Genomic DNA, 14,338 nt, shown 5'->3' with positions numbered 1-14,338 from the left:
TTAAAATCATGGGTTTTTGGGAAAAATTATTTTTTCAAAAATTGTTTAAACAAATGAGACTGTTTATTAATTAATAAATGTCTAGACAACTTGCATATTTGTAATGTACAGAAAAATTACATACACATTAAAAAAAGAACGATTAAAATATATTCAGTAGATCCCGAGATATAGAAAATGATAGTAGTTTTTAAGTTGCTTTTATTTTTAGTTTTTGAACTCGTGCATTTGTCGGCTCCCAGCTCCCTCTTCACTTACCACGACTAGTCATCAATTAAACTACATTTTTAAAAATTCGTGTAAAATACCAGCTTTTCTAATATGTAAAATGACTTTTTTTGCAGACAATATTTTTAAAGTTATTCTAAATGTTTTTAAACTACAAAATTTCACAAATTTGGCATTAGGATTTTTGACTATATTAGATAATCTTTTTATCGTTTTTTAGTACATTCTGATAGTATCAGTTTTCTACTTTCATTTGGCATACGCAGAATTGCCCTATCTTCATTATTTTCTGTCTTATGTTATTGTAAAATAAAGGTCTCTGGGATAAACAATTAGAATAACTCTTAAACTAATTAATGGATCGGTCTCAAATTTTGAGGGTTTGTTAAGTACCCCCATACCCAACTTTATGTGAAACACTAAAGTTCTACAACACGTATTTTTAGTAAAAGTTATTAACAAATAACGATTTTCACTTATTTTACAGTTTGCGAAGCAACAAATTAACTTTTTAACTTTAAAAAATCGGCATTTTGAAGGTTTTTCAATGTTCTAAAAAACTGAATTTTGTAATTTTATGTCAACTATTTAGCTTTTGTGTGCAAAAAATCGAAAAAATCGCGATTTTTGCACTAAATTGTTAATAAATAAAAAACGGACGCGAACTCTAGGCAGGAAACAGGTAGGTTTTCTTCCTATAGGTCTACAATAACTAAAAAAGTAGTCAGCTACCTAGATCTTTGAGTGTCCCGAGAGAATCCTTATTACCCTGGACTACTATAAACAACACTAAACCTATATATGAATTAATGATTTATTTAAGGTAGATCCTGATAGTAAACATATTATGGACTTATGATAGTAGACATATGGACTTGATAGTAGACATATGGATTCAACTTTCTGATACAATCTAAATTCTCTCTTTGCTCTCTGCGGTTTTTTTTATTTTGATCAGGATATCATCGTGTTTTGACAGAATTTCACGCAAGCAAGAACTTGTTATGTCGACCTCGTTATAGGCTATCGCCTTTTCAAGGTATGGCTGCCCCCTTTTCTTTGTTGCTAGGATTTTATCTAGAGTGTTAAGGAGTGATATCGCTCTGTAGCGATATCAACCAGTGACAAACCCCTGTGGGGGTTGTCCCTGGTTAGGGATCATGACTGTGCTAGATATTTTCCAAGGAACAGGAAAATATTCCAGCTGGAGGCTTGCAGTGATAATTCCTGCTGGCAGTGGGAAGAATTGCTCTGGGAGTTCTTTGAGTCATCTCATATGTATAGCATCTGGGCCAGGTGCTGTGTTCTTGCCGTAGTTACAAGCCTCCTGACGGTATCTGTGTCGATTTGGGCCACTACGGAGGTCTGGGTTGTCCAGAAGTTGTTTTGTTTTGCTCGGTGTTTATTCAGAATCGCTGGTTGAAGCTAGAGTTCTCTGGGGTGATGAATGTGGCTTGCTGTGTTCTTTTGGATTATTGCACGTATTTCCAGTGGAAATCGTATATACTATGCTAATAAAATATTGGTGACATCGAAATTATTAGATAAAAGAACCAAAATGACTATCTACAGAACCTTGATTAGACCCGTAGTAACCTATGGTTGTGAAACCTGGGTAATGACGAAAAAAGATGAAGCCCAACTCAGAACATTCGAGAGAAAGATACTGAGAAAATTATTGGTGCAAGAGGAAGACGGCACATGGAGAATCAGGAGAAATGACGAGGTTAATGAACTGAATGAAGGTCATGATATTGTAAGATTTGTGAAAAGTCAGACTGTCTTGGCTGGGACATGTTCAGGGACAAGAAGATACAAAAACGACAAAGAAGATATTACAGTGGAAGCCGGTAGAAAGGCGAAAAAAAGAAAGGCCCAGGACGAGATGGTTGGATGACATGGAAGACGATCTGAAAACCATGAATATAAGTCAATGAAGGAGAAGGGCACAAGAGAGATCTGAATGGAAGGACATAACCAGACAGACAAAGACCCATCCAGGGTTATGATGCCAAAATAAGAAGAAGAAGAAGAAGATGAAGTGTTCTTCTGAATATTTTAGTCTTGTATAACAGATTAGTTATACTTTGATTATTGGATTTGAGATATGTTGCTGGAGAGTAGGGTCGAACGAAAAAGGTCAAAAAAATAGAATAAAAGAAAAATTCTTGTGGCTATCGTTTAAAAGTTGTGTCAGGTGATGAAAACAATTGGTGCGAGAACATTTTAAAATAAAAAATATCTTGAGGTTCCATATTGGATTTGAAAAATGAAAAAACAAAAAAAAATATTTTTGTCAAAAAAATCAATATGGCACTGATCAAATTTCAATGATCGTGTTTTACCAACTAAGTGTGACATTCTAAAGTGCTTTCTCTTTATTCGTAATGAACTTAAGTTGACAAATAATAATAAAGATCCATCTATCGCCGACGTCTTGAATGCCGTTGCAACGAAAGTAGAACAAATATGAATAAAAGCTTCTATTCCAACATTATCGCATAAGTGCATTCAAGATATGATTAAAAATATTAAAAAATGGCAATTGGACCAGTGGATATTGCAGCATCTGCAGCAATAAGGAAGAAAATGGAAAGAACTAAGAAGGCAAAGGCAAGTTCTCAAAAATATAATACTGACGAAATTGTTCTTAAGGTGATACAGTAGCGATCAACAGGTAGCAAAAACGCGTTCCAAGATTGCGGCTGTAATTTTGAATATTTTTTCGAGATATTTGGCACACGTATTCGTAATATAATAAAGAATGGCGGTACAGAGCCCAATTTGAAAAATATATTAATATGTGGAAATTACTCTGTAATTAAATACAATATTTAAAAAAGCGAGCCTGTACCGCCATTAAGAAGAACAAAAAATACACTTTCTTCAAATAAACTTTTTTATCCGATGCCTAGATTTTGTGTCATTTTGAAACTACTAAAATTTTTTATTTCATTAGTAGTTCCAAAATGACACAAAATCTAGGCATCGGATAAAAAAGTTTATTTGAAGAAAGTGGATTTTTTTGTTCTTCTTAATGGCGGTACAGGCTCGTTTTTTAATATTGTATTTAATTATAGAGTAATTTCCACATATTAATATATTTTTCAAATTGGGCTCTGTACCGCCATTCTTTATTATATTACGAATACGTGTGCCAAATATCTCGAAAAAATATTCAAAATTACAGCCGCAATCTTAGAATGCGTTTTCGCCACCTGTTCATCGCTACTGTTTCCTCTTAAAGCATGTACCGTAGATTCCTCTAATCCTTCCATAAGTAGCGCTTGTCTGACTCAAATTCTTCTGATGCAGATGATCATGAAGAAGAATTCATTGCTCCTTTGACAACAGTTACAGTTCAATTATCTACGTCACAAATACTGCGGCACTTCACTTCAATGGCCAGTTTGCTTATTTCATTGCAATGAGCTACCTCTACGTCATTAAAATTTAATTCAATAGTTAGATGGACGTACCAGTGGACCACTTGGTTTTTCAGGACCAATAGGGAAACTTCTGGAACGCTGTGAAGAGAAGGCTGTTGTCGATTTTGTCGCAATAGAAAACAACCTAGCAATATTATTAGAAACAACAGACCTTAGTACCGATCAGAAGTACTTGTACCAAATCAGTCAAGCAGTTGCTGCGGGAAAATGTCCTAATGATTTGAGCCTTAAAAAACCTGGGAAAATATCACACGCAAGGTGGCTGACAGTTGATAATAGGTTGCTTCGATTGTATGTTGGAACTGAATGTCCCAGCCCACCATTAATTATGTTAGTAAGTTTCATCCAAAAAGTGTATGCACCAGTTTGGTTTTATATAAAACTGTATCCTAGCTGTTCTGATGGTTCAAAACATTTATGGCGAATGATCCATTATTCACGATTTCTATCAGTTGACCAAAGAAAAATTGTCGATGCCGTGATCCAAAGGAATGCTTATTTTGCCCATCCCGAAAATGTATTCCTTGGTATGATGAAAGATGAACGAAAACATATACGGGAGCTAGGACTACGCAGAGTGCCGAAAGCTAGAGAAAGTCAGAAAGAAAAAAAGATCCGGAGATTCAAAATACCGACATTAAATTTTAGTGCTGCAGATTATAATGACCTAATTTCTGTTTCTGGATTCAAAGTTACGGCTCCTCTTTTGCTAAAACATATTTCCAATGAAGATGTGAGGGATATGATTGATTCTGGGAATTACAACAACATAAAGGTTTTAAACTGCCCTTGTCATACAACATGTCTGGATAGAACTGTTAAATTAGTAACTGAAGCATCAGCTGCTGTTTGTAGACCAGAATCAAGGGATGACTTTATTCGTTCAAGGTTGCAGTCTAGAAATATGCCGTTTTTAACACAAAATCAGTCTACCGATCTTAAAATGTATATTGTATTATAAAACAATTATTTAAATTCAAAGAACTGATAAAAAAATAAATTTTTAAAATTTTATTTTTTTTGTTATTCCCAAAAATTTAAATTTAATATGGAACCTGAAGATAGGGTCCAATACAAAAAAGATTTCTTACAGTTTTATTATACATCAAAACACAACTTTTTCGCACTAGCCCCATAAAAAATAATGACTTCGAATTTTTCGTTCCACCCTACTGGAGAGTTAGGATTTTGAATTTTTGCCAGAATTTACATATATCCCGGTAGTCCAGACCAGCTGTAACACGCATCCACTGTTGTTGTTTCAACGTGTCAACCACTAACCTGATTGCTGCCGAGCTCTTTCCAAATACCTCTTCTCCTTCATCTATGCTATTAATGTAGTAATAAATAAGGAATAGAAATAGGTATGGACAAAATGTTCAAGAAGACATTATCAGTTGGGGATCAATAAACTACGTCGTTGAAAAGAGGGAGGGGGGACTTTGCTTATTACGACGGTATACGACAGGGGGAGGGGGCCATGAGTGCACATCCGACGTCGTTTGAAGTTCATGAATATAAAAAATATATCCTATTTTAGAATTAAAAAAAATTAGTATATTATTTTTATAGCATACTTTTCATTTTGTTTTTATCACTCACAGCCTTAATAATATTGCTAGCAGTTTTATACAGACTGACAAACAATAAAACATTGTTCTATGTCTTTAAACAAACGCTCCTTTTCAGAACAACGTCTGGAAGCAATAAATATTAAACTGTTCACTTATTTATTGAATACTCTATGTGAAACAATTCTACAAGAATGAATAGAAATAAAATATTCTATTTTATTTAGTTAGTACATTGTATCTATTTATACTTAATAAAAGAAATGGCATTGGAATCAAACCAAAATAAATATTAAGATTTATATGATGCAGTTAAGAAAGCATAGGAACTCCGATAAAAGTCTAATGTCATTTGTCCCAATAAAGCTAATTATTAGTTGTACAGTGAATTGAGAGAAAAAAGTACGCGGATATTAATGAGCTACATAGTAATACTGATTTGGATACATTCGTAAATAAACTTTGAGAGCTAACTTAAAAAAATAACATTGAATTTTAAAAAAATCTCTAAAAAGGGGGGTAATGAGTAGCAATTGCGACGTCGGTATGAGGGGGGGGGGGGGTCAACTGTAAACGACGCTTTACGACGGAAGGGGGAAGGGTATTAAAAACTCCAAAATTTTTACGACGTAGTTTATGGATGTTCCCTTGCTGATCTTTTAATCCGTTAAAAAAACCAACTTCGATCGGTCAATTTCGACATCGTTTAACAATAAATTGTCTTATTTATGGTTGAATTATTTATTACTTTGAGATAAATAAGTAATTACAATTACGATTTGCAATTTTTTTGTAATCGTTATATTCACAAAACATCCTTCGATACGATCGGTTTACTGGACAAGGTGGGCTGTGAAGGTCAGAGCTTCGCGGTATTGGCAGAGCTGTTATTAAATCAAATAGCATTATTTTCCGTTATTGTTTACTTCGAATATTACATATATCATTATTTTTATTAGCTGGACAATATGAGGGCGTTGTTTATAGTCATTACAATGACTAAAAGTGTATGCAATTATTTAGGATTTTTATTTATCTATCTGTTCAGCCTGAACTTTATTTGGTATTGAGAGAGTATAATATCTAATAAATTACTGCCGAATGGCCATTCCTTAAACGTATCTTCTTATAGGCGTGTAGTTTATTAGGTATATTCATTTTTTGTTAATTAATAAACTGACTATCTTAGGATGAAAGTGCCGACAGAAAATATTTCTTATAAAAATTGTCAAATTTCTATGAAATGAATGATTAATGTACAGTCCCTGGCCAAATTATTAGACACATTATAAGATTTTATAAGAAATGTTAATTTCACTAAATAGGTTTTTGTATGTACCAGACACAATGTATGTGTCTATATTTTATCACAAAGAAAACATCATTATTAATGAACCAATTGACTCTTGAAAGAAAACAGAAATAACGACAATTAAATGTTAACATGTATTTTGGTTGAGCAACCTTTAGCCGCTATTAAAGCTTTAATTCTGCGCGGCATACTATTAATGCAGTGGTTCCCAATCTTTTTGAATCATGTACCACCAAATACTTTTTATTATTTTTGGTACCACCTAACTAAAATACCTACTAGCTAGGTGATCTAATTAACTATAATAGTGGTGCTGTTTTTGGCTGTTTTTGGCTGTTTTTGCGTTTTGTGTACCACCCCAACTAATGATATGTACCACCAGTAAATGTTCCACAGATTGAGAACCGCTGTATTAATGGAAACCTGAACTCTCTCCTGCACAAAATTAAAGATCTAATAGCGGCTAAAGGTGGATTTTCTTACAAGAGTCAATTGGTTAATTAATAATGTTTTATTTGTGATAAAATATAGACAATTAAATGGACAACCAAACAACATACATTGTGTCTGATACATAAGTACAAAAAACCTATTTAATATCACCTCATAATCAACATTTTTTATAAAATCTTGTGCGTCTAATAATTTGGCCAGGGACTGTATGTATGTACTTAATACATTGCGTAGGCAAAGTATAAACAAAATGTGGCTGTATATCTAAGTCACTGGTGGCAGCTGTAGGTAAGATGCTAAAAAATAAATTAAACAAAGAGTTAAAGTGTGAATGTAGATAATATTATAGTTTGTTATTTCCTGACCGTGAATTAGTAAATTGGAATCACCCAGGAATAAAAATATGATAATACTATATGCTTACTTTCGATGACCGAATAACCCTTTGTGGGTTTTGACCTCCTTCACAAAGTGTGTGTTATATCAAGAAGTGTATTAACATTTATTTCTTTTAAGAGGACAATTGTCACTCAATCTCTGTCGGGGACGTTCTTGGGGGCGTCTTCCTATACGTTGAGCCTAAAACGAAGATGACAGCAAAGCAGTTATTCACCCCATAAAACAGAACTAAACAATGCAATGTAAAAACTCAGACGAAAAAACGAAAAAAGTAGAAATGAATCAATTGGACTTTACCTTAGCGAATTGGCATATGACTAAAGCACTGACTATTCATTGTGGAAGACTACTATGAAACTGAAAAGACCCATCATGCACAACCTCTAATAAGAAATGCAGATGGTAGCTGGGCCGGAAGCAATTAACAAAAAGCTAAACATTTTGCATAACATTTAAGAAACACATACTTAAGCATGTGCCGATTTACTGGAAAGTTTCAAAGGTCTTAATGATAGCCAATAAAACCAATAATATACTAAATAAACCTTATACCTACCACCTATCATCATCATTCATCGATCATTCATCAGTTTGGTTTCAGGGAAAGTTATTCCACCTTGGATAAAAGATATAGAATAACTAATTTAATATAAAAAGCACTGAAAAGAAAGCCGTCTTTCTGGATGCTGCTCAAGCTTTCGAGAGAGTATGGCATAAGCCTCATTCAAGATCATGAAGAAGCTGCAAGAAAATTGCAGATCTGAGTGAAGAAAATCCACGATTTTACAAAAATATTCAGAATTAAAATTAATGGTACCCATAAAATGGTAACGAAGAAATCATAAATACATGCGGAATACATGACATTGCAAAAAAATTTTTTTTTCGACATGTAAAGTTTGAAAACTTTTATTTACATGAGACTAAGCATTCTAAAAACATATAATAGATAATGTAGCAAAAAAATATCAGTTCGTTTATACGAATTTATTTTATACACTAACTTCAAATTATTAATATAATCGTTCCTTATACAGTGATGAGCGCGCTAATAACCGGCACAATAACGCAAAAGATGGAAAACATATTAAGTTGTGAGATAAAAAGGGATGAACTTAATGAAGGTGTTAAATTTAGCGATAGTAACTTATAGATTGACATTATATTGATTGTTTCCCACCTTTAGACATACCGGATGAATTTGAGAAATGCCACTGTCACAGTGACAGTTTTAGTTGACATACTTCTCTGATACGTCTAAAGGTGGGAAACAATCAATATAATGTTAATTTATATGTTACTATCGCTAAATTTAACAGCTCTACTAGTTTTATTTCTTTTTATCTCACAATTTAATATGTTTTCCATCTTTTGGGCTATTTTGCCGGTTATTAGCACGCTCATCACTGTATATTAAAATACGTTCTTCCAGAAGGTTCCAGAAAAACGGATCCGCCCAACTCTATTCATTGCGCTTTGGCTTCCAGACGTCGCGATATAGGGCGAATTCTGTAGAAATTAGGCTGCGCCTACCAGACCCGAGTGGCAACCGTTACTGGGGTCATAGTGCAGTCACTGAAGGTTTTCACCTCCGATTTCGTTGAACCTCCATCGATTTTCTTGAAAATTGGTGAGTAATTAGAGGATATCTCAAGGAATAAAGGTGACATGCTGCCAACTTACGCTTTTACCCTGGGTGTGGATGCCACCCCTTCGCGGGTGTGAAAATTATTTTATTAAAAATAATACCATAAGTTGATAGAGGGACAAATTATAAGCAAACACTTTTTGAGTTATTAAAGACCAAAGATTTTATTTTTTCGTAAAAAAATGCATGTTTTAAATCGGTTTTTCACGTATAAATCAAAAACTATAAGCTTTTGCAAAAAAGTTATTATTACTGAAATTGAAGATAATAAAAAATTGAATACATTTCTCATATAAAGAACTAAACTAATGTTAGTTCAAAGTGAGTTATTGGCAATTGAATGTGTAATTTTTTCGACGAGTACTCAAATCTAAGTATTCAAGCTTAAATATCGAGAAAACGATGCAATGTATAAAATATTCCTTCTAAACATTTGTCAAAGTACTTCGGAATACCTATCAAATGAGCTTCAGAACAAGGTAATAGCGTCAAAATTAAGCAAGTTATAATGAAAATAAAAGAACCGTTTCGAATTTTTTAGGAAAAAGTGAAAAATTAAACATACGCCATTTCCACAAAAATTAAAATTTATAGTAATCCTTACAAGAACTTCTTTATATTAGCATAATTAATGTTTTCGATAATTTTGACCGGTTTAGAATGCATATTTTTGAAAAAAAGATATAATTTAAAAAATCATAATTTTTAAAATTATTGTAATTCTCATATTCTTTTGATAATAACTAAAAAATAACTCAATATACGTAAAAAATTATATATAACCAAATTTTAGTTTTTTCGTGCCAAATATTTTACCTGTTTTACTATTTCTATAGGGTAAAAAATAACCGAGATAGAAACGTTTAAATCTTAAATTTTGCTATGGGAACCATGCAACCGGGGTCATTTAACCTTTTATTTTTTAAAAAAGTAAGAGGTTTAAAGATTAGGTTCAACGTGCTTAAATAGCACTTGGAATTAACTTTCAAACAGTTTTTAGATGAATCTGATATCGTAAACACGAACGGAGTTATTAAAAAAAAAACAATAACATTTTTTGGAAAAATTTTTAAAAGATAAATTTTGAAAAAAATTTGGAGCATAAATTTTAACGCTATCAACATGTTCGGGGGCTTATTTGATAGATATTTTTAAGTACTTTGACAAATGTTTAATAAGTTTATGTTATAAAATGCATCAATTTCCCGTTATTTCAGCTTGAATATTTGGAGTTTTTTACCCGCCGAAAAAAATATACATTCAATTACCTATAACTCACTTTTAGTTAACATTAAAAGGTTTTTCTAGTAAGGGGTTTATTTCGTTTTTTATTAGCCTAATTTTGATAATAATAACTTGTTTGTGAAAACTTACAGTTTTCGAGTTATTGATGAAAAATTGGTTAAAAACATGCATTTTTCTCGAGAAAAATTAAAATCTTTGATCTTTAATAACTCAAAAAGTTTTGATTTATTTTAATAACTTTATATAAGCAATTTTGCTTGAAATTTGTCCCTATTTCGAATTATGGGGTTAATTTTAATACAATTATTTTCACCCCCGAGAAGGGGTGGCATCCACCCCCAGCGTAAAAGCGCAAGTTGGCACCATGTCACCTTTGTTCCTTGAGATATTCTCTAACCACTCACCAATTTTCATGCAAATCGATGGAGGTTCAACGAAATCGGAGGTAATAGCTCATATCCACCTTCAGTGACTCCACTATCGGTCAAAAGTAACTCTTTCGTTACAATAATATTACTCCGTCATACATATACCATAAATTAATCATATTAGTATCCTTGTCTTAATTCTGTATTTTTGTTTCAGGAACAATAATCTTGAAAAATGCTCAATGGTCATTACTCAAAAGACTGATTTATCGCAAAAATGAAGTGGCTAGTTTTATCGGTGTTGTTTGTTGGTGTAGTGAATGCCCAAGAAGAGACTCTCTGCTATGGACCGGGATCATTGGCAGCTGGTATCATCTTAACGTTTCTGTTGACTTTAGTGCTTCTATGGGCTGTGTACTTCTGGAGGAGTAAAAGACGCTCAAAAACAGGTAAGTCTTAAGATTTCTTTTATTGTTTTTCTTTTATAAAATTCAGTTGATTAGCGGAATACCTATATATTTATTTTTGTCATACTTTGGTTATCATACCGTGTATAATTCGTCGTCCAACCTAATGGAAAATGGTGTCAAAATGCTAAAATTGGCTTTTTTGGCATTTTTAATTGTCTATTGGCATTTAGCGTCCAAAATAGGCCTTTTTACGAAAAAATACAAGAATAACTTTGATCTTAAAATAATCCACTTTACCAAAAGAAGTGATTTCGAAGCGAGATTTGACCTTTATAATGACGTCGACTTTGCAAAGTAACAAGACACTTACTCAACACACACACTACACATGACACTAGGTACCTAACTGCAAAATTCACCGTACCTACCATGCCAATGGCCATTAGTTGTCGAGGCATTAGCTAAATAAAAAAAATATTGTTATTGTTTATTTTAATAACTATAAAAAGTTGAAAAAATGCTTACTTTCGGGTTTAATTTGCAATAACTTTTTGATTGTAACCATTTTTTAATTTTAAAAATCTCATTTTAAAGAAAGTCATCTGTTGAACGTTTTCATGTACAATGCGTAGTTCTTTCACAATTTAAGTGAATGAACAATGTTGCTTTTTTTGCTTACATGATAATAAAAAACCGTGACGCAGTAAAAATTTCGATACCCACGGGATTGTACGCCTTTTCTGTTAAATTCCCTAAAATTTTCCAATAAAAAAAATAGGAGCACACTAGTTCGCTCCAGAGGTCAAAAAACCCTTTTAATTATGTACTAGTTCGCTCCGAAAACCTTATTCTAGTTCGCTCCTATCGTTAAGCGGATGTATTTATCTATTAAGTTCTAGGAAAATTAATATCGGCCAAAATGACACTATGGTTTTTGTATTTGATATAGAAAATATATAAAATATTAGTTGTTACATATTTATACACGAGACAAAGGAATTTTTTTAGAATATATTCACTTAATTTTTGTCCCTATTTTTAAGTTGGATCAACAAGAAAAAGCAACAGATTTTTGTATCTATCGGATCATTTAAAAAAATAGCGGCCACTAATTTTTCGATTTCGGCCAGAAATCTAAAAATGTCATATAGTCCGTTCTTTAACGGTAAAATATTGCAAAACCTCTAAATTTTAAAGAACCGCTTGGATTGACATGAAATTTGGCATACACATAGCTAACACGTCAAAGAAAAAAAGTGATATTGTGCCGATATGTGCTTTTGCCCTGGGGGTGGTTTTCACCCCTTCTTGGGGGGTGAAAAAATATTCGTCCAAAGAAAGTCAGGAAATGGATAAACTGGCTAATTTTAAGTAACTTTTGTTATAGAGTTCTTTCACTAAGTCAATACTTTTCGAGTTATTTGGCAGTGAATATGTTCATTTTTTCAACAAAATAACCACGCTTTTAGACGGTTTTCGCAAATAACTCAAATAGTAAGTATTTTGTCGAAAAAACATTCTTAGCAAAATTATAGCCTGTAAAAAATTTAAAAAAATGGTGTATACATCACGTCTCTACACCTAGTAGAAGCAGAGATATAGCTAATGAAAAATAGGTTCATATTCGTCAAATTCCAAACGGAATACTTTAACGTGAAATAACCAAAAATGAAGCAATTTTCGGGGAAAACTCATTACAAATTATTTAAAGTGTTTAAAAAAAGCTTCATTTTTGTTTTATAAAAAAAATTTCTAGCATCAAAATTAAACAAGTTACGCTCAAAATAAAGTTAGTCCCTTTTGGTTTTGGTAAAAAAATCGGGAAAATCACCCCCTAATTAGTATCTTAAATGAACTTAATCGTTACGACTTCACAAGTTTCTTGACTCGTGTATATATTGTTTATATGATCTGTAAGTTTCATCGGTTCAAAGTCCTTATTATTGAAAGGGCTGTAGTTAAAAGGGGTTCAACGAGTCACTGATCACGAATCTATGCAAATTTAGAACCACCAAATCTTAATCAATTTTTGTCTAACAGAAAAACAAAAAAATTCATGGTATTCAGAAAAGCAAATCTGACTTTTTTTGTTTTTCGAGATTTTTGGTATCTAACAATTTTTAAGTTATTTTGAAAAAAAAGCATATTTTTCAAAATTTAAATTTTTAAAAATTTTACTTTGAAACCAAATTTTTTCAAAAATAAGCACTTTGAATCGATGCAACTTGCAGATCATATAAACACAACATAAGTAAAATAATTTGTGGAGCGGTAACGATTAATTTCATTTAAGTTGCTAATTAGGGGTTGGCCTTCCCGATTTTTTTTTTGGAAAAACAAAAGGGACCAACTTTATTTTGAGCGTAACTTGCTTAAATTTAATGCTAGAAACTTTTTGTAAAAACAGAAATAAAGCTTTTTTTAAACACTTTAAAAAAGTTATAATGGATTTTTCCCAAAAAGTGCTTAATTTTTTGGATATTTCACGTCGAAATATTCTATTTGAAATTTGTTGAATATGAATCTATTTTTCATTGGCTATAACTCTGGTTCTACGAGATCCAGAGACCTAACGCGTACACCATTTTTTTTACTTTTTTATAAGCTATATTTTTGTTAAGAACGTTTTTTTCGACAAAATACTTACTTCTTGAGTTATTTGCGAAAAATCGTCTAAAAATGTGGTTATTTTGTTGAAAAATAAACATATTCACTCGCAAATAACTCGAAAAGTGTTGACTTGGCGAAAAAGCTCTATAGAACAAAAGTTACTTAAAATTAGTCAGTTTACCCATTTCCGGACTTATTTTTGACATATATTTTTTCACCCCCAAAAGGGGGTGAAAGTCACCCCCAGGGCAAAAGCACACATCGGCACAATATCACTTTTTTTCTTTGACATGTAAGCTATACGCATACCAAATTTCATGTCAATCCAAGCTAGAGCAAAAACCGTGAAAGAATGGACTAATATTAGACAAGGTACTTTACTTAAACCAACAAAGCCGTCACTATAAAAAAATCTTGTTTTCTTATCATGAAATAATCTCTTTGATGATCATAATTTATTTGAAAATACGAAAATTTGATATTTTTAGGTATGTACTTTTAATTTTTATGTTTGAAATTTAATCATCGCCTCGTATATATTGAATCTACCTGAATTTCTTCTCAAGAGTACATCATAATCCCGTCTTTTTAAATCATCCCATTAGTGACCCTAATCCACCGTGAGGTCGTACCGTCCCTCTAATT

General features: G+C 32.2%; 1 protein-coding gene across 2 annotated transcripts in view; it reads left to right on the top strand.

Annotated features, from left to right (window-relative positions):
* The window catches only part of LOC126884780 (uncharacterized), a 196,342-nt gene that overhangs the window by 51,220 nt on the left and 130,784 nt on the right, over window positions 1-14,338 (top strand). For both annotated transcript variants that reach the window (XM_050651007.1, XM_050651006.1), the window contains exon 2: window positions 10,891-11,122. In XM_050651007.1, the coding sequence (XP_050506964.1) occupies window positions 10,951-11,122 (172 nt within the window). In that variant the 5' untranslated portion in view covers window positions 10,891-10,950. The remainder of the gene's footprint in view (window positions 1-10,890; window positions 11,123-14,338) is intronic.

Source organism: Diabrotica virgifera, chromosome 5 (assembly GCF_917563875.1).
Source record: "Diabrotica virgifera virgifera chromosome 5, PGI_DIABVI_V3a".
NCBI classification, from domain to species: Eukaryota; Metazoa; Arthropoda; class Insecta; order Coleoptera; family Chrysomelidae; genus Diabrotica; species Diabrotica virgifera.
The sequence above is the reverse complement of the archived record's forward strand: the minus strand, read 5'-3'. Positions and strand labels throughout refer to the sequence as shown.